The sequence below is a fragment of the Hypanus sabinus genome, chromosome 7 (assembly GCF_030144855.1).
Source record: "Hypanus sabinus isolate sHypSab1 chromosome 7, sHypSab1.hap1, whole genome shotgun sequence".
Taxonomy (NCBI): domain Eukaryota; kingdom Metazoa; phylum Chordata; class Chondrichthyes; order Myliobatiformes; family Dasyatidae; genus Hypanus; species Hypanus sabinus.
Genome location: NC_082712.1, coordinates 15,666,012 through 15,686,167, shown reverse-complemented (window position 1 = coordinate 15,686,167; position 20,156 = coordinate 15,666,012). Strand labels below are relative to the sequence as shown.

Sequence of the window (20,156 nt, the reverse complement as noted above, 5' to 3'; positions counted from 1 at the left end):
CCAGTACGACCACTCCAGCATCATTTTCCAGCGGTCCAATATCCCTTCTTGCCCATTACACTTTATGTATCTGAAGAAACTTTCGTTATCCTCTTTAATATTACTGGCTAGCTTACTTTCATATTGCAGCTTTACCTTCTTAGTGACTTTGTTAGCTTTTAAAAGCTTCACAATCCTCTAACTTCCCACTAATTTTTGCTCTATTATACAGTGGCGCTAGGAAGTTTGTGATCCCCGCAGAATTCCCTCTATTTCTGCATAAATAGGACCTAAAATGTGATCAGTTCATCACACATCCTAAAACTAGATAAAAAAGAACCCAATCAAACAAAAACACTAAAAACATTACACTTGCTCAATTATTCATTGAGAAAATGATCCAATATTACACATATTTATTGGGAAAAGTATGTGAACCTTTGCTCTCAGTAACTGGTGTGACCCCCTTGTACAGCAATAACTTCAACCAGACGTTTCCGGTAACTGATCAGTCCTGTACATTGGCTTGGAGGAATTTTAGGCCATTCCTCCTTACAAAACTGCTTCAACTCTGGGATGTTGGTGGGCTTCCTTGTATGAACTGCCTGCTTCAGGTCCTTGCACAACTTTTCTATACGATTAAGGTCAGGACTTTGACCCGGCTATTCCAAAACACAAATTTTTGTCTTTTTTAAACATTCTGTTGATTTACTCATGTTTCAGATTGTTCTCTTGTTGCATTATCCATCTTATATTAAGCTCCAGGTGATGGACTGCTACCCTGACATTCTCCAGTAAAATGTCTTTATACAATTTTCAATTCATTGTTCCCCAACGATTGTAAGCTGTCCAGACCCTGAGGCAGCAAAGCAGCACCAAACCACGATACTCCTTCCACCATGATCACAGTTGGGATGAGGTTTTGGTGTTGTTGTGCAGTGCCCTTTTCCCTCCAAACTGAGCAATGTTGTCTTCTGCCAAAAAGTTCAACTTCGGTCTCATCTGCCCACAGGATATTGTCCCAGGAACATTGTAGAACATCCAGGTGGTCTTTTGCAAACTTGACATGTGTGGCAAAAATTTATTTTGGAGAGCAGTGGTTTTCTTTGTGGTGTCCTTCATGAAAACCATTCTTGTTCAGTGTTTTTCTTGTAGTGGAGACATGATCAGAGACCAAGTTCCAGAGATTTCTGCAGGTCTTTTGCTGTTACTTTTGGGTTCCTTTTCACCTTCTTCAGCATTGCACTCCAAGGGAGAGTTTCCTCCATTTGTAGGCAATTTCTCTTACTGTGGACTGATGAACACTCAGGTCTTTAGAAATGCTTTTGTAGCCTTTTCCAGCTTCATGCATCTTAACAAATCTTCTTCTAAGATCCTTTGAAAGTTGTTTTGATCGATGCATGGTGCACATAAACAGATCTTTCTTGAAGAGCAGGCTATGTCAGTATCCTGACATTGTGTCTTTTTTTTAATATAAATAGGACAGGGAACCTCTGCAATCCACACCTCCAATCTCAACTCTTTGATCAGAAACACCTGAGTCCAAATAGCTTTTGTTGAAGCATTCCCAGAGGTTCACATACTTTTTCCAACAAATTAAATACATGTGATATTGGATCATTTTTCTCAATAAATAAATGAACAAGTATAATATTCTTGTGTTATTTATTTAATGGGGTTCTCTTTATCTATTTATAAGACATGTGAAGATCTGATCACACTTTAGGTTGTATTTATGCAGAAATAGAGGAAATCCTACAGGGTTCACAAACCTTCTAGCACCACTGTATGCCCTCTCTTTGACTTTTATGTTGGCTTTGACTTCTCTTGTTAACTGTGGTGGGCTCAACTTGCCGTTAGAATACTTCTTCCCCTTCAGGATGTATATACCCTGTGCCTTCCAAATTGTTCCCAGAAATTCCAGCCTCTGTTGCTCTCTGTCATCCCTGCCGGTGTTCTTTCCCAATCCATGCTGACCAAATCCTCTCTCTTGCCTCCAATTCCCTTTCCTCCACAGTAATAGCGATGCATCCCACTTCAGGTTTTCCTCAGATTTCTGGATGAATATGATCACATTACAATCACTTCCTCCTAAGGGTTCTTTAGCCTTAAACTCTATAATCAATTCTGGTTCACTGCTCAACATCCAATCCAGAATAGCTGATCCCCTAGTGGGCTTCGCACGAATGCTCTAAAAAGCCACCTTATAGGCCTTCTAGAAACGCTGCCTGTTGGGAGCCAGCACCAATCTGACTTTCCCCCAAAGCTACCTGCATACTGAACTCCCCCATGACTACTGTAATGTTGCCCTTTTGGCATGCATTTTCTATCTTCAATGATTTGTAGACCATATCGTTACTACTTCTTGTGGTCTGTATACAACTCCCATCAGGGTATTTTTACCTTTGCTCTACCCACAACAATTCAACACCTTCCAACCCAATGCATCTACCTCTTACTAATGATCTGATTTCTTTTTTTTTAAATCACCCCACCCCCTCTATGTACCCGCCTGTCCTCTCAATATGTGTATCCTTGTACGTTAGGCTCCCAGCCACGATTTAGTGATGCAAACGATGTCATACATACCCATCTGATCTACCTTTTTCCATTTTCTGTGCACATTTATACATTACACCTTCAGTCCTGTATTCACCCTTTTACGCTGCAACTCGTCCTGTTGACAGCAATTTTGCCTCATCATCAGCCTTTTCTTGCTAAGAGTCTCACTAAACACTGCCTTTGTTTATAAACCAGCTACCTCCAGTTCCCATCCTCCTGCCAAATTAGCTTAAACTCTCTTGAACAGCTCTAGCAAACCTGTCCACAAGGATATTAGACCCCCGGGGTTCAGATGTTAACCCGTTCCTTTTGCACAGATCGTGCCTTCCCCAGAAGAGATCCCGATGAACCTGAACCCTGCCCCCCACACGAGTTCCTCAACCATGCATTCATCTGCCAGGTGGCACGGGCACCAATCCAGGTCCTCTTTCTCAGCTTTCTAACCAAATCCCTAAACTCTCTCATCAGGACCTCCTCACCTTGTCTACCTTCTTCACAGGTGCCAATACGTACCAAGTCTTCTGGCTGCTCCCCCTCCCACTTGAGAATGCCATGGACCCAACCCGATACATCCCTGACCCTGGCAACACATTGAATCTCGTCTCTATTCCTCTAACCTATCACTACTGTAGTCCTCTTCCTCCCTCTGCTCTTCTGAATCACAGCACCAGGCTCTGTGCCAGAGACCCGGTCACTGTGGCTCCCCCCACCCCACCACCCGGGTAGGTCCACCCCTCAACAGCAACTACAGTTGTATACTTACTATTGAGGGGAACGGCCCGGTACTCCGCACTGGCCGTGCGTTTCCCTTCCCTCTCCTGACAGTCACCCACTTACCAGACTCCTGCAACCTGGGGGTGACTACCTCCCTGTAGCTCCTATCTATCACCCCCTCATTCTCCAGTATGTCGAAGGTCGAGCTGCAACTCAATGTATTGTATCCGGTGCAGATGCGGGAGATAAACATACGTTCCCTGTGCTCCCACCTTCCAAAGATGTACGGGTAAGGGGAAGTGAGCCGTGCGTCTGTTATGCAGCTGCTGGAAGCCTGGTGACCCTCTTGGGCTGCCCGTAGCACAACCTCAGTGCTGGTCACTGATACCAATGACACCTTTCACCGTTTCAATGTATGTGACCAATAAAGCTAATCTTCACCCCTGCTCCCTCCATTCAGTCAGAGATGTGGTGTAGAACAGGCCCTTCCAGCCCAGCAATTTCATCACGGGAGGGCAATGATTCACTGACCCAGCCCAAACCCTCCTCCGCCTTTTCCTCACCCACTCCTGGGGCTTGGAGAAGATGTGTCAGTGGAGTAATGTTTCCAGTGTGGGGGGGGGGGGGGGGTGGAATTCTGTTTCCTCTCCCAGGGAAAGAGCCCGAGGCCACCCCATAGAGAGCTGCCTCTGTCATCAATACTCACACTGAAATCACACCCAGTGCACTTCCGGATTTCATCCACTGTCACACCGTCAAACACTTCAATCAGCGTCAATCCCGTGTCCTTGCAAACATCGAAGACAGCCTGAAACATTTAAAACATATCCACACATTTACAGAGCCATTGAGTGCAGTGACTCCCCAGGATACCAACCACCCTACACTGCCCAGTCACTCCCCAGGATAACAACCACCCTACACTGCCCAGTCACTCCCCAGGATAACAACCACCCTACACTGCCCAGTCACTCCCCAGGATAACAACCACCCTACACTGTCCAGTCACTCCCCAGGATAACAACCACCCTACACTGCCCAGTCACTCCCCAGGATAACAACCACCCTACACTGCCCAGTGATTCCCCAGGATAACAACCACCCTACACTGTCCAGTCACTCCCCAGGATAACAACCACCCTACACTGCCCAGTCACTCCCCAGGATAACAACCACCCTACACTGTCCAGTGATTCCCCAGGATAACAACCACCCTACACTGTCCAGTGATTCCCCAGGATAACAACCACCCTACACTGCCCAGTCACTCCCCAGGATAACAACCACCCTACACTGCCCAGTGATTCCCCAGGATAACAACCACCCTACACTGTCCAGTCACTCCCCAGGATAACAACCACCCTACACTGTCCAGTCACTCCCCAGGATAAAAACCACCCTACACTGCCCAGTCACTCCCCAGGATAACAACCACCCTACACTGCCCAGTCACTCCCCAGGATAACAACCACCCTACACTGCCCAGTGATTCCCCAGGATAACAACCACCCTACACTGTCCAGTCACTCCCCAGGATAACAACCACCCTACACTGTCCAGTCACCCCCCATGTTAACAACCACCCTACACTGTCCAGTCACTCCCCAGGATAACCACCCTACACTGCCCAGTCACCCCCCATGTTAACAACCACCCTACACTGTCCAGTCACCCCCCAGGATAACAACCACCCTACACTGCCCAGTGATTCCCCAGGATAACAACCACCCTACACTGTCCAGTCACTCCCCAGGATAACAACCACCCTACACTGTCCAGTCACCCCCCAGGATAACAACCACCCTACACTGTCCAGTCACTCCCCAGGATAACAACCACCCTACACTGCCCAGTCACCCCCCATGTTAACAACCACCCTACACTGTCCAGTCACCCCCCAGGATAACAACCACCCTACACTGTCCAGTCACTCCCCAGGATAACAACCACCCTACACTGTCCAGTCACTCCCCAGGATAACAACCACCCTACACTGCCCAGTCACTCACCAGGATAACAACCACTCACCAGGATAACAACCACCCTACACTGTCCAGTCACTCCCCAGGATAACAACCACCCTACACTGTCCAGTCACCCCCCAGGATAACAACCACCCTACACTGCCCAGTCACCCCCCAGGATAACAACCACCCTACACTGCCCAGTCACTCCACAGGATAACAACCACCCTACACTGCCCAGTCACTCCCCATGTTAACAACCACCCTACACTGCCCAGTCACCCCCCAGGATAACAACCACCCTACACTGTCCAGTCACTCCCCAGGATAACAACCTCCCTACACTGTCCAGTCACCCCCCAGGATAACAACCACCCTACACTGTCCAGTCACCCCCCAGGATAACAACCACCCTACACTGTCCAGTCACCCCCCAGGATAACAACCACCCTACACTGTCCAGTCACCCCCCAGGATAACAACCACCCTACACTGTCCAGTCACCCCCCAGGATAACAACCACCCTACACTGTCCAGTCACTCCCCAGGATAACAACCACCCTACACTGTCCAGTCACCCCCCAGGATAACAACCACCCTACACTGTCCAGTCACCCCCCAGGATAACAACCACCCTACACTGTCCAGTCACTCCCCAGGATAACAACCACCCTACACTGTCCAGTCACCCCCCAGGATAACAACCACCCTACACTGTCCAGTCACTACACAGGATACCAATCACCCTACACTGTCCAGTCACTACACAGGATACCAATCACCCTACACTGTCCAGTCACTACACAGGATACCAATCACCCTACACTGTCCAGTCACTACACAGGATAACAACCACCCTACACTGTCCAGTCACCCCCCAGGATAACAACCACCCTACACTGTCCAGTCACTACACAGGATACCAATCACCCTACACTGTCCAGTCACTACACAGGATACCAATCACCCTACACTGTCCAGTCACTACACAGGATACCAATCACCCTACACTGTCCAGTCACTACACAGGATAACAACCACCCTACACTGTCCAGTCACCCCCCAGGATAACAACCACCGTACACTGTCCAGTCACTCCCCAGGATAACAACCACCCTACACTGCCCAGTCACTCCCCATGTTAACAACCACCCTACATTGCCCAGTCACCCCCCAGGATAACAACCACCCTACACTGTCCAGTCACTCCCCAGGATAACAACCACCCTACACTGCCCAGTCACTCCCCAGGATAACAACCACCCTACACTGCCCAGTCACTCCCCAGGATAACAACCACCCTACACTGCCCAGTCACTCCCCAGGATAACAACCACCCTACACTGTCCAGTCACTCCCCAGGATAACAACCACCCTACACTGCCCAGTCACTCCCCAGGATAACAACCACCCTACACTGCCCAGTGATTCCCCAGGATAACAACCACCCTACACTGCCCAGTCACTCCCCAGGATAACAACCACCCTACACTGTCCAGTGATTCCCCAGGATAAAAACCACCCTACACTGCCCAGTCACTCCCCAGGATAACAACCACCCTACACTGTCCAGTCACTCCCCAGGATAACAACCACCCTACACTATCCAGTCACTCCCCAGGATAACAACCACCCTACACTGTCCAGTCACCCCCCAGGATGACAACCACCCTACACTGTCCAGTCACTCCCCAGGATACCAACCACCGTACACTGCCCAGTGATTCCCCAGGATGACAACCACCCTACACTGCCCAGTCACTCCCCAGGATAACAACCACCCTACACTGTCCAGTGATTCCCCAGGATGACAACCACCCTACACTATCCAGTCACTCCCCAGGATAACAACCACCCTACACTGCCCAGTCACTCCCCAGGATAACAACCACCCTACACTGTCCAGTCATCCCCCAGGATAACAACCACCCTACACTGTCCAGTCACTCCCCAGGATAACAACCACCCTACACTGTCCAGTCATCCCCCAGGATAACAACCACCCTACACTGCCCAGTCACTCCCCAGGATAAAAACCACCCTACACTGCCCAGTCACTCCCCAGGATAACAACCACCCTACACTGCCCAGTCACTCCCCAGGATAACAACCACCCTACACTGTCCAGTCACTCCCCAGGATAACAACCACCCTACACTGCCCAGTCACTCCCCAGGATAACAACCACCCTACACTGTCCAGTCACCCCCCAGGATGACAACCACCCTACACTGTCCAGTCACTCCCCAGGATAACAACCACCCTACACTGTCCAGTGATTCCCCAGGATGACAACCACCCTACACTGCCCAGTCACTCCCCAGGATAACAACCACCCTACACTGTCCAGTGATTCCCCAGGATGACAACCACCCTACACTATCCAGTCACTCCCCAGGATAACAACCACCCTACACTGCCCAGTCACTCCCCAGGATAACAACCACCCTACACTGTCCAGTCATCCCCCAGGATAACAACCACCCTACACTGTCCAGTCACTCCCCAGGATAACAACCACCCTACACTGTCCAGTCATCCCCCAGGATAACAACCACCCTACACTGTCCAGTCATCCCCCAGGATAACAACCACCCTACACTGTCCAGTCACTCCCCAGGATAACAACCACCCTACACTGTCCAGTCACTCCCCAGGATAAAAACCACCCTACACTGCTCACTGCCTCAGTGAGGCAACTGGGAGGTTGGAATCCCAATGGCTGAAGCCTGGAGGCTTTGGGACCTGTGTTGGAGTGAGGGGGGGGGGGGGTGGAGGGCAGTCCATGTAGGGGGTGGGGAGATGCCATTTAATATTTGAGAAATTAAAATCTCCCACCACGATAACCCAGATAGGGAGAGAGATTCTGGAAAGTTGTAATAATAATGCTCAGTTGTGGTCACCTCACTACAGGAAGGATGTGGAAGCCATAGAAAGGGTGCGGAGTTGATTTACAAGGATGTTGCCTGGATTGGGGACCATGCCTTATGAAGACAGGTTGAGTGATGGAGCAACAGAGGATGAGAGGTGACCTGATAGAGGTGTATAAGATGAGAGGCATTGATCATGTGGACAGTCAGAGGCTTTTCCCCAGGGCTGAAATGGCTAGCACAAGAGGGCATAGTTTTAAGGTGTTTGGAAGCAGAGGAGATGTCAGGGGAAAGTTTTTACTCAGAGAGTGGCGAGTGCATGGAATGGGCTGCCGGCAATGGAGGTGGAGGTGGATACCATAGGGTCTTTTAAGAGACTCCTGGATGGATACATGGAGCTCAGAAAAATAGAGGGCTATGAGTAATCCTAGTAATTTCTAAGGTAAGGAAATGTTCTGCACAGCTTTGTGGGCCGAATGGCCTGCACTGTGCTGTTAGTTTTCTATGTTTCACCTGGAAGGATTGTTTGGGGCCCAGAATGGTAGTGAAAGAGGAGGTGTAGGGGCAGGTGTAGCATTTGTTCCGCTTGCAAGGATATGTGCCAGGAGGGAGGGACATATGGACAAGGGAGTTGTATAGGGAGCGATCCCTGCAGAAAGCACAAAATGAAGGGGTGAGGGAAAGATGTGTTTGGTGGTGGGATCTAGTTGGAGGTGGTGGATGTTTTGGAGAATTATGTGCTCGGAGCCGAGGCTGGTCGGCGAGGACAAGATGAACCCTATCCCTCAGTGTGGCGGGAGGATGGGGTGAGAGCAGATGTGCATGAAATGGAATAGGTGCGGTTGAGGGCAGCATTGATGGAGGAAAGGAAGCCCCTTTCTTTGAAGGAGGAGGACATCTCCTTAGGTCTAGAATGAAAAGCCTCACCCTGACAGCAGATGCAGTGGAGATAGTGGAATTGAGAGAGGGGATGCCATTTTTTTTTTAAACAACTTACAGGTTGGGAAGAGATACAGTCTACAGAGCTGTGAGAGTGGGTATATAACAGACATCAGTGGATAAGCTGTCTCCAGAGACAGGGACAGTGAGATTGAGGAAGGGGAGGGTGGTGTTGTAAATTTGAGGGTAGGGTTGAAGTTGGAGGCAAAGTGGATGGAGTTGATGAGTTCAGCACGGGTGCAGGAAGCAGCACCAATGCAGTCGTTGATGTAGTTTAAGAAAACTGCAGGACGGTCGCCAGTGTAGGCTTGGAACAGATTGTTTCTTCCACCACGTTTCACAATTGGGATGAGGTTTTGGTGTTGGTGTGCAGTGCCCTTTCCCCTCCAAACATACTGGAGAGCATTTCTGCCCAAGTTCAACATCTGTCTCATCTGTCCACAGAACACTGTAGAACATCCAGGTGGTCTTTTGCAAATTTGAGATGTGCCCCAATTTTTTTTTGGAGAGCAGTGGTTTCCTCCGTGGCGTGATTCCATGAAGAGCTTGCTGACAAACAGGCAGGCATAGCTGGGACCCATGCAAGTGCCCATGGCTGCACCCTTTGTTTGAAAGAAGTGGGAGGAGCCAAAGGAGAAGTTATTGAGAGCGACAAAGAGTTCCACTAGGCACAGGAGAGTGGTGGTGGAGGGAATTTGTTGGGTCAGGTGTCCAGAAAGAAACGGAGAGTTCTGAGGCCTTCCTGGTGGGGGATGGAGGTGTATAGGGACTGGTCATCCATAGTGAAAATAAAATGGAGGCCAGGGAACCTGAAATCATTGAAAAGGTCCAGAGCGTGTGAAGTGTAAAGCACATCTTTACATTGCGTCCAGCACATAATTCTCTCTTCTGCTACCTTCAATGGGATTCCATCGCTAAACACATCTTTCCCTCCCCCCGCTTCCCGCAGTGATCACTCCCTACGCAACTCCTTTGTCCATTAGTCCCTCCCCACTGATTCTCCTCCTGGCACTTATCCTTGCAAGCGGAACAAATGCTACACCTTCCGCTACACCACCTCCCTCACTACCATTCAGGACCCTAAATAGTACTTCCAGGAGAGGCAACACTTCACCTGTGAGTCTGCTGGGGTCATACACCAATTCTGGTGAGGGCTCCTGTATATCCGTGAGCCCTGATGTAGGTTGGGAGACCACTTCTGTGAGCATCTACGCTCCGTCTGCCAGAACAAGTGGGATCTCCCAGTGGCCACACATTTTAATTCCACTTCCTATTCCGTTATGTACATCCATGGCCTCCTCCACTGTCGGTATACGGCCACACTTAGGTTGGAGGAACAACATCTTGTATTCCATTTGGGAACCCTCCAACCTGATGCCATGAACATCTATTTCTCAAACTTCCGGTAATGCCCCCCACATCCCCCATCATTTCTCACCCCCTCTCCCTCTCTCACCTTACCTCATTATCTGCCTACAGCCTCCCTCTGGTGCTCCTCTCCCCTTCTCTTTCTTCCATAGCCTTGTGTCCCTTTCACCAATCAACTTCCTAGCTCTTTACTTCATTTCTCCCCCTCCAGGTTCCACCCATTGCCTAGTGTTTCTCTCTCCCTCCCACCCCACCCCCAGCTTTTAAATCTGCTCCTCACCCTTTTTTCTCCAGTCCTGCCAAATGCTCTCGGCCCGTAACATCGACTGTACTTTTTTTTTCCTCCATAGAAGCTGCCTGGCTTGCGAGTTCCTCCAGCATTTTGTGTGTGTTCCTCGGATTTCCAGCATCTCTAGGTTTTCTCTTGTCTGTGAGAAGACTGAACAGTTCCCTATTCTGACAAGAGAGACTCTTGACTTCACAACCTACCTGGAGAGCTCCTTAGTTTAGCATTAGTGTAACACTTAGCAGTGCCAGTGATGTGTTCAATTCCCGCTGCTGTCTGTACGTTCTCTCTGTGACCACGTGGGTTTCTTTGAGTGCTCCAGTTTCCTGCCACAGTCCAAAGGCCTATGGGTTAGAGTTAGCAAGTCGTGGGCACTGGATGGTGTTGTGACGTGAGCGAGCTGCCTGCCCCCCAGGACCGTGGGGTCCCGGACCGTGTTGGCCATTGACAGAAATACACATTTCACTCTGCTTTGATGGACGTGTGACAAATAAAGCTACCCTTCCATCGTCATTGTGACCTTTAGCATTACTGAGATGGGTTGAATGGCCTACTTCTGCTCCTATATCTTATGGTCTACCTGCTCTGTAGGTCTTCACTTTATTCTGCATTCTGTTACTGTCTTCCCTACTACCACAGCAGTGTATGGATGTGAGGAAGTGATCTCCATGGACCACATGCAGAGCAAACTTTACCAATCTACCTAAGACAATGGAGCAGAATTGAGCCACCTGCTCCACCATCCAATCATGGCTGATCCAATTTATTCCTCCTCAGCCCATTCCCAGCCCTCTCACCGTAACCTTTAGTGCCATGTCCAGTCAAGAACCTATCAATCTCTGCCTTAAATACACCCACTGACCTGGCCTCCACAGCTGCCTGTGCTAATAAAGTCCACAAATTCACCACCCTCTGGGTAAAGAAATTTCTCCACATCTGTTTTAAATGGACGTCCCTCTATCCTGAGGCTGTGCCCTCTTGTCCTAGACTCAAAGGATCTGTGGAACTCGTTGCCACGAATGGCTGTGGAGGCCGAGTCATGGGGCACATTTAAAGCAGAGAGGTTCATAGTTGGTCAGGGTGTCAAAGGTTACGGAGAGATTCTGATTTTATCACGTTTGCATCGAAACACAGTGAAATGTACCATTAGCGTTAACAACCCAACACGAGGATGTATCTCCACATATTCTGGCACCAACATCGCACGCCCACGATGTTCAGCAGAATGATGCAAGCAGCTCAACAAACCCCTTTTCCCCTGAGACACATCGCCAATCCAGGACAGACCGCCTTCACCACCAGTCCTTGGTCTTGGATTCAAACCCGCAGACATGGGGCCTCCCAGGATTCTGACCTCCATGCATTGACCTCCGACCTTGGTACTCCGATGTCTAACCCTGGTACTCGTGGACCCGAGGGCTCGTGGAGCAGAAACAGACAGAAACTGCAGCTTTGTGAGTTATGGGCTTGTCTTGAGTTGCAGAGCACACTCCAGCACAGGAAGGAGCCCTTCAGCTGGAAATCCGGAACAAAACACACAAAATGCCGCAGGAACTCAGCAAGTCGGGCAGCTTCTATGGAAATAAACAGCTGATGTTTCAGGCTGAGACCCTTCTTCAGGACTGGAAAGGAAGGGGGAGAAACCAGAATAAGAATTTCTTCAGTGGTCTGATAGAGGCATGACTGCGCAAACACGTGGAAGTCAGCCAGTTGGAACAGCGAGAAGAGTTTAAAAGGAGACAACTTTACAGAGCAGGCACTGGAGGAGTGGGTGACAGAGTAGGAGGGTTTGGGTTCAATGGGGCTTCAGCGACAACACAAGATAGGTTACCTGTGTAGAATACAGACAGGAAGTATGTGTGTGAGGCCGGTGTTCTGTACTCGGTGTCAGATGTGAGGAGTATGGGAGTCTCCCAGCCTCTTGGACGGCCGCATCTGCACCAGGTATGTCAAGCTGCAGCTTCTTAGCAACCGTGTTAGAGAACTGGAGATGCAGCTCGATGACCTTCGTCTGGTCAGAGGGGGTGAGGAGGTGATAGAGAGGAGCTGTAGGCAGGTTGTCACACCGAGGCCTCGGGAAACAGACAGGTGGGTAACAGTCAGGAGAGGGAAGGGCAAGAGTCAGATACAGGGAGAACCCCTGTGGCTGTACCCCTTAACAATAAGTACTCCTGTTTGAGTACTGTTGGGAGGAACAGCCTTCCGGGGGAAGCGACAGTGGTCACGCCTCTGGCACAGAGTCCGGCCCTGTGGCTCAGAAGGGTAGGGAAAGGAAGAGGATGGCAGCAGTGATAGGGGATTCTATAGTTAGGCGGTCAGACAGGTTATTCTCTGGATGCAGGAAAGAAACGTGGACGGTAGTTTGCCTCCCAGGTGCCAGGGTCCAGGACGTTTCTTATCGCGTCCACGATATCCTGAAGTGGGAAGGAGAGCAGTGAGAGGTCGTAGTACATATTGGTACCAATGACACTGGTAGGGAAAGGGAGGTGGTCCTGAAAGCAGACTACAGGGAGTTAGGAAGGAAGCTGAGAAGCAGGACCGCAAAGGTAGGCATCTCAGGATTACTGCCTGTGCCACGTGGCAGTGAGTACAGGAATAGATTGAGGTGGAGGAAATGCGTGGCTGAGGGATTGGAGCAGGGGGCAGGGATTCAGATTTCTGGATCATTGGGACCTCTTTTGGGGCAGGTGTGACCTGTACAAAAAGCACTTGAATCTGTGAGGGACCAATATCCTGGTGGAAAGGTTTGCTAAGGCTATTGGGGAGAGTTTAAACTAGAATTGCTGGGGGGGTGGGAACCGAACTGAAGCAATGGAGGAAGGGGGTATTGGTTCACAAACAGAGAAAGCTTGGAGACAGTGTGAGATAGGCAGGTGATAGAGAAGGGACGCACTCAGACTGATGGTTTGAAATGTGTCTATTTTAATGCGTGGAGTATTATGAACAAAGTGGATAAGCTTAGAGTGTGGATCAGTACTTGGTGCTATGACGTGCCCATGACAGAGGAGGGGAAGTGAGCCACTAGGGGGAGGGGCGGTGGGGAAGGGGCTGCATGGGGGTGGGGACAGGACGTGGGCATATGTGAACGAGGGGACGGGGATTGTTTCTGCCGTGCACAGGGTCACTGGGTTTAACCGCAGCATTGCAGGTCATGTTCCACTGAAATGGCTTTATCAGATGTTGCAAAGCTGGCAGCCTCCCCACCCGTGCAGTTCTTAAAGGGGCAGAGCCTCAGCCTCTCCATGTAACACTCCGGTAACGCATGGGTGAGGGGAAGAGGATGAGGTGGTGACTCCTACGCCATCTGCTAAACCACGCAGCATTGGGGCAGAATACAAACACCTCAGGCCCAGTCACAGAAGCCCCCTCCATCTCAGAAAGCCCCTTCACTGCCAAAGCTTCTCCTCCTGGCTCCTCACAATCATACAGCCACTCTCCTACCTATACTCTGAGTCCCATTACCCTCCTGGCTCCTCACCACTCCCCCCCTAACCTACAAACCCTCCTCAAATTAGACTCACTCATTACATGTTAGTTTGTACTCCTCCCCCCCCACACTTTGTTTTCCTCTCTTCCTTCTCAGTCCTGATGAAGGATTCTCAGCCTGAAATATCAACAATTTATTTATCTCCATTGACAGTGCCTGACCCGCTGAGTTCAGCCCACATTTTGTGTGTGTTGCTCTGGATCTCCAGCACCAGCAGAATCTCGTGTCTATACCTCATCTGGTACATCCTCAGCCTTTATGACTACATCGTGTCTATACCCTGGGAGGTACACCCTTCCCCTGGATGAACTGCCAAGCATAGCTGACGAGGCCCATCTAACCAAAGAGGGCGGTTTTAAGACATCATTAACCTGCCTTTATCCTTTCTCCTATCAGCAGGGAAAGGTCCCACTAGGTTTCGTAGCTAAGCCAGACACGAGTTGGACTTGGTTGCCTGAGACTACTTGAGCCACACACCATTGGGATTTTTGTCCCCACCACCTCCCCAGGCTATGACAACCTCAACATCTTTGAAACTTGAGAGGAAACCAGAGCACCCGGAGGAAACCCACGTGGTTGTGGAGAGAACGCATGAACTCCTTACAGAACTGAACCATGATCACTAGCGCTATAAAGCGTTACGTGAGGTGCTACACTACCATGTTGCATACCAGATTTCCAAATCAATCTATCACCAGCCCTGCACTATCATTGGACAGCACCTTCCCCAGTTACAGGCCTTCTCCTCCTCCAGTGCTGAAAGCACTGCCATCCACATCCCCGTGGAGTCTGACTCACCTTCTCTGTGATGATGCGGTTGACACAGCGCTTGCCAGTGAGAGGTAACGTACACTTCTCCAGGATCTTGTGAACTCCACCCTGTGAGACAGACCGTGTTGTTAGTTGGCAGTCACTGGGAATCCTGTTCTACAGCAGACAGCCAAGAGGGGAGGGGGACATCATTGTCCAGCACCACCACAGCGCAAGCTGGCCAAGCCCTGAGGGGTAGACAGCCAGCCTGAGGGGCACAAAGCAGAAATTAGAGGGGGAAAGGGAGAAACTTAACAGGAATCTGAGGGGTAACTGGTACTTTTTTTAAATCTCTCCCCACCCACACCCTCTCACACCCCCAACCCAACGGACACACACCCTCTGCATCCATAATGGGCAGTATCTCTGCGGTTGAGGCAGACACAAAAACATCTTCAAAGGCGCCCGGACAGGTCCGCGGACCGTGAAGGGTTTGAAGGCTAAGGGCCAAAGGCTGGCAAATGATACACCTTGAATGGGACGTATTGGTCAGCATGAATGAGATGGACCAAAGGGCCTGTCTCTTTGGATATATCTTGATCTTGTCTGCAGTCTATGACAGCATTAGCACAAGTGAGCACCACAGATACCTGGTGGGTACAGTTCTGACCCCCCCCCCCCCCCCCCCCGTCACGTTGAGTGGCTCGACAGACATTTACTTAGAGGTAGAGTGCGGAGCAGGCCCTTCAGGCTCTCTGAACCGTGCTATCCAGCAATTCACCCATTTAACCCCATCCTAATGATAGTACCATTTACAACAACCAATTAACCGACTGACTGGTATGTCTTTGGAACGTGGGAGGAAACACACGTGCACCCGCGGGAGGGGCGTATAATAGCATGGCAGTGACCGCCCAATATAAAATATAACCATCCGTATTAGAGATCCGGATGATAACGCGGTGCATTGGATCGGATGGGAGGGCTATGGTCCAGATGCAGGCAGAACAACAGTACAGCATGGACTGGTTGGGCCAAAGGGCCTGTTTCTCTGCTGCAGTGTTTTACAGGCTGGCCAGCGGTGACCAAACGGGCTCAGGCGCAGTGGGGCACAGGCTCGACGGACTCGCTGTTCTCACCTTTGCGGTGTGCTCCATGGTAACCACCACCTTGGTATCAGCGCTGGCCACCAGGTCCATTGCCCCACCCATTCCCTTCACCATCTTCCCCTGTAACAGAAAGGGACACGTTAGCCCTGTCCACCCATTCCCTTCACCATCTTCCCCTGTAACAGAAAGGGACACGTTAGCCCTGTCCACCCACTCCCTTCACCATCTTCCCGTAACAGAAAGGGACACGTTAGCCCTGTCCACCCACTCCCTTCACCATCTTCCCCTGTAACAGAAAGGGACACGTCAGCCCTGTCCACCCACTCCCTTCACCATCTGCCCCTGTAACAGAAAGGGACACGTCAGCCCTGTCCACCCACTCCCTTCACCATCAGCCCCTGTAACAGAAAGGGACACGTTAGCCCTGTCCACCCACTCCCTTCACCATCTTCCCCTGTAACAGAAAGGGACACGTCAGCCCTGTCCACCCACTCCCTTCACCATCTGCCCCTGTAACAGAAAGGGACACGTCAGCCCTGTCCACCCACTCCCTTCACCATCAGCCCCTGTAACAGAAAGGGACACGTTAGCCCTGTCCACCCACTCCCTTCACCATCAGCCCCTGTAACAGAAAGGGACACGTTAGCCCTGTCCAGCCACTCCCTTCACCATCAGCCCCTGTAACAGAAAGGGACACGTTAGCCCTGTCCAGCCACTCCCTTCACCATCAGCCCCTGTAACAGAAAGGGGCTGCAGGATGTCAGAGGCAAGTTTTCTTTTTATTAGCACTGACAGTGGTGAGTGCATGGAAGGAGTGCCAGGGGTGATGGGAGAGGGAGATTAAGGACATTGGGATGATAGAAAAATGGAGGGATGGGTTAGAGTAGGTTAGAAGGTTGTGGGCCGACAGGCCTGCATTGAGCTGTGATGTTCTCCACATCAGAATCTGGTTCAATTTCACCAGCATATGTTGTGAAATTTGTTGTTTTGAGGCAGTGGAACATTGCAGCACGTATCACTATCAGTTACTGAATTAAAAACTAAGTCATGCAAAAAGAGAAGAAAATAGTGAGGTAGTGCAATGTCGTTTCAGAAATCAGTTGCAGTGGGCTGGAAACTGCTCCCGTGCTCTCAATACAGGGGCGTGACAGGAACTAAAAATAAACCTTATCTCATGGAACAACGGAACAATACCTGGAAGGGGTGCCAAATTCACGGCAGGAGGGAGAGTGTGACCCGCAGAGATTGTACTGCAGCAGAAAGGGGACGTCAGCCAGATGCACGCACACCCACCTGGCAGGATGAGCACACTGACCGGGGGAGATCGTCAGCCAGATGCACGCACATCCACTGGGCAGGACAAGCACACTGACCGGGGGGATTGTCAGCCAGATGCACGCACACCCACTGGGCAGGACGAGCACACTGACCGGGGGAGATCGTCAGCCAGATGCACGCACACCCACTGGGCAGGACGAGCACACTGACCGGGGGAGATCGTCAGCCAGATGCACGCACACCCACTGGGCAGGACAAGCACACTGACCGGGGGAGATCGTCAGCCAGATGCACGCACACCCACTGGGCAGGACGAGCACACTGACCGGGGGAACGTCAGCCAGATGCACGCACACCCACCGGGCAGGACAAGCACACTGACCGGGGGAGATCGTCAGCCAGATGCACGAACACCCACTGGGCAGGATGAGCACACTGACCGGGGAGAATGTCAGCCAGATGCACGCACACCCACCGGGCAGGACGAGCACACTGACCGGGGGGACGTCAGCCAGATGCACGCACACCCACCGGGCAGGACGAGCACACTGATGGAGGGAGGGGGGGGGGGGGGGGCTCCATGCCTCTCACAGGGTGATCGCTTCACACCAACTTCAAGTTCAAGATTCAAGGTTGTTTAATGTCATTTCCAATACACAAGTGTAAAGCAGATGAAAAATGGACGGACACACAGAACTCAGCAGGTCAGGAAAGAGCAAACAGCTGACGTTTCAGGCCGAGACCCTTCACCAGGGCTGGAGGAAGACGAAAGGTGAGAAGTCAGAGTACAAAGGTGGGGGGTGTGGAGGAAGAAGCACAAGGTGATAGGTGAAACTGTGGTGGGGGGGTAAGGGTGAAGTAAAGAGTGGGGAAGTTGATTGGCGAAAGAGATACAGAGTGGAGAAGGGGGAATCTGATTGGAGAGGACAGAAGGCCTTGGAAGAAAGAAAAGGGGGGAGGAACACCAGAGGGAGGTAATGGGCAGGTAAAGAGATAAGATGAAAGGGGGTCGTCGGGGTGGGGGCAATAACAGAAGTTTGAGAAATTGATGTTTATGGCATCAGGTTGGAGGCTACCCAGACAGAATATAAGGTGCATGGCCCAGCTATGCCTGCCTTTTTGTCAGCTACATGAAACAGTCTACACTGCTATCACACTCCAACTTTTCCTACATCGACAACTGTATTGGTACTGTTCCTTAAAACCATGTGGAGCTTCTCGATTTCACCAACTTTGCCTCCAACTTCCACCCTGTCCTCAAATTTAGCTGGTCCATTGGCAATACCTCCCTCCCCTTTCTTGATCTCACTGTCTCTATCTCTGGAGACAGCTTAACCACTGATATCCACAGACTCTCACAGCTACCTGGACTATAACTCTCCCCACCCTGTTATTTGTAAAAACACTATCCCCTTCTGTCAATGCCACCAACTCCACTTCACCTGCTCTCAGGATGAGGCTTTTCATTCCAGAACGAAGGAATTCTTTTTTCAAAGAAAGGGGCTTCCCTTCCTCCATCATCAACACTGTCCTCAAACGCATCTCCTCCACGTCACTCATGTCTACTCTCACCCCATCTCCCGCCACCCTACCAGGGATAGGGTTCCTCTTGTCCTCCCCTACCTCCCCACCAGCCTCCACATCCAGCACACAACTCTCTGCAACTTACACCATCTCCAACTGGATCCCATCACATCTTCCCCCACCCCCCTCCCAAAACTCTGCAGGGAATCGCTCCCTATGCGACTCCCTTGTCCATTCATCCCTCCCCACTGATCTCCCTCCTGGCCCTTACCCTTGCAAGTGGAACAAGTGCTACACCTTATCCCTCACTACTAAACAGTGAGGTGACACGTCACCCGAGAGTCTGGTGGGGTCATATACTGTCCGGTGCTCCCAGTGTGCCTTCCTGTATATTGGCAAGACCCTTATGCTCCGCGTACTAGGAAAAGCAGGATCTCCCAGTGGCCATCTATTTTAACTCCACTTTCCGTTCCCATTCCGGTCTATCAATCCAGGGTGATCTTTACTGTCGTGATGAGGCCACACTCAGGTTGGAGGAACAACACCTTATATTCTGTCTGGGTAGCCTCCAACCTGATGGCATGAACACTGATTTCTCAAACTTTTGGTAATGCGCCCCCCCCCCTTCACCATTCTGCGTTCCCTTTCCCCTTTCTCACCTTATCTCCTTGCCTGCCCATCAACTCCCTCTGGTGCTCCTCCCACTTTTTCTTCCTCGGCCTCTCCTATAAGATTCCCCCATCTCCAGCCCCGTATCTCCTCCACCAATCAAATTTCCAGCTCTTTACTTCACCCTTCCTCCCTCCCAATTTCATCTACCACCTTCTGTTTCTCCTTCCCTCCCCAACCTACTTACTCTGACCCCTCATCTTTTCTTTTTTCCAGCCCTGCAGAGGGTCTCGGCCTGAAACGTTGACCGCACTCTTTTCCATGGATGCTGCCCAGCCTGCTGAGTTCCTCCAGCATTTTGAGTGTGTTGCTCAGATTTCCAGCATCTGCAGATCTTCTGTTGCTTCTGATTGAAATTATCGTTATTCCAGATACGGTGCAGCACACCAAAAAAAAAGTAAAATAAGATAAACACACAAGATAGCTTATTTATAAATGTACCCTGGTTAAGATTCCTACTGCCAAGCTGTGAGGTATTTTCATTGCAGCTGTTTGCTACATAAGCAATGTGTTCTGCTAGTAAGAGTGTTTTAGCTTCAGCTAAAAATTAGGAGCCATGTTGTCTAACTCAGGAACGCGCTGTCAGCCAATCGGGGTTGTCTTGGTATGTGCCATAACTTTCCGCACAGTGGAACATCTGACAGTGCTGGGCAGGAC

The 20,156-nt window shown here is 50.6% G+C and overlaps 1 protein-coding gene across 6 annotated transcripts in view; it reads right to left on the bottom strand.

The window, feature by feature from the left end:
• Window positions 1-20,156, bottom strand: part of oxct1a (3-oxoacid CoA transferase 1a) — a 67,997-nt gene that overhangs the window by 3,667 nt on the left and 44,174 nt on the right. For 2 of the 6 annotated variants that reach the window (XM_059974254.1, XM_059974255.1), the window contains 3 exons: window positions 16,059-16,148; window positions 14,968-15,048; window positions 3,962-4,063 (listed from right to left, as the gene is read on the bottom strand). In XM_059974254.1, the coding sequence (XP_059830237.1) occupies window positions 3,962-4,063; window positions 14,968-15,048; window positions 16,059-16,148 (273 nt within the window). Of the gene's footprint in view, window positions 1-3,961; window positions 4,064-14,967; window positions 15,049-16,058; window positions 16,149-16,179; window positions 16,205-16,248; window positions 16,483-19,686; window positions 19,846-20,156 lie in introns of those variants that run through there. The other 4 variants (XM_059974256.1, XM_059974258.1, XM_059974257.1 and 1 more) reach the window with 4 other exon arrangements.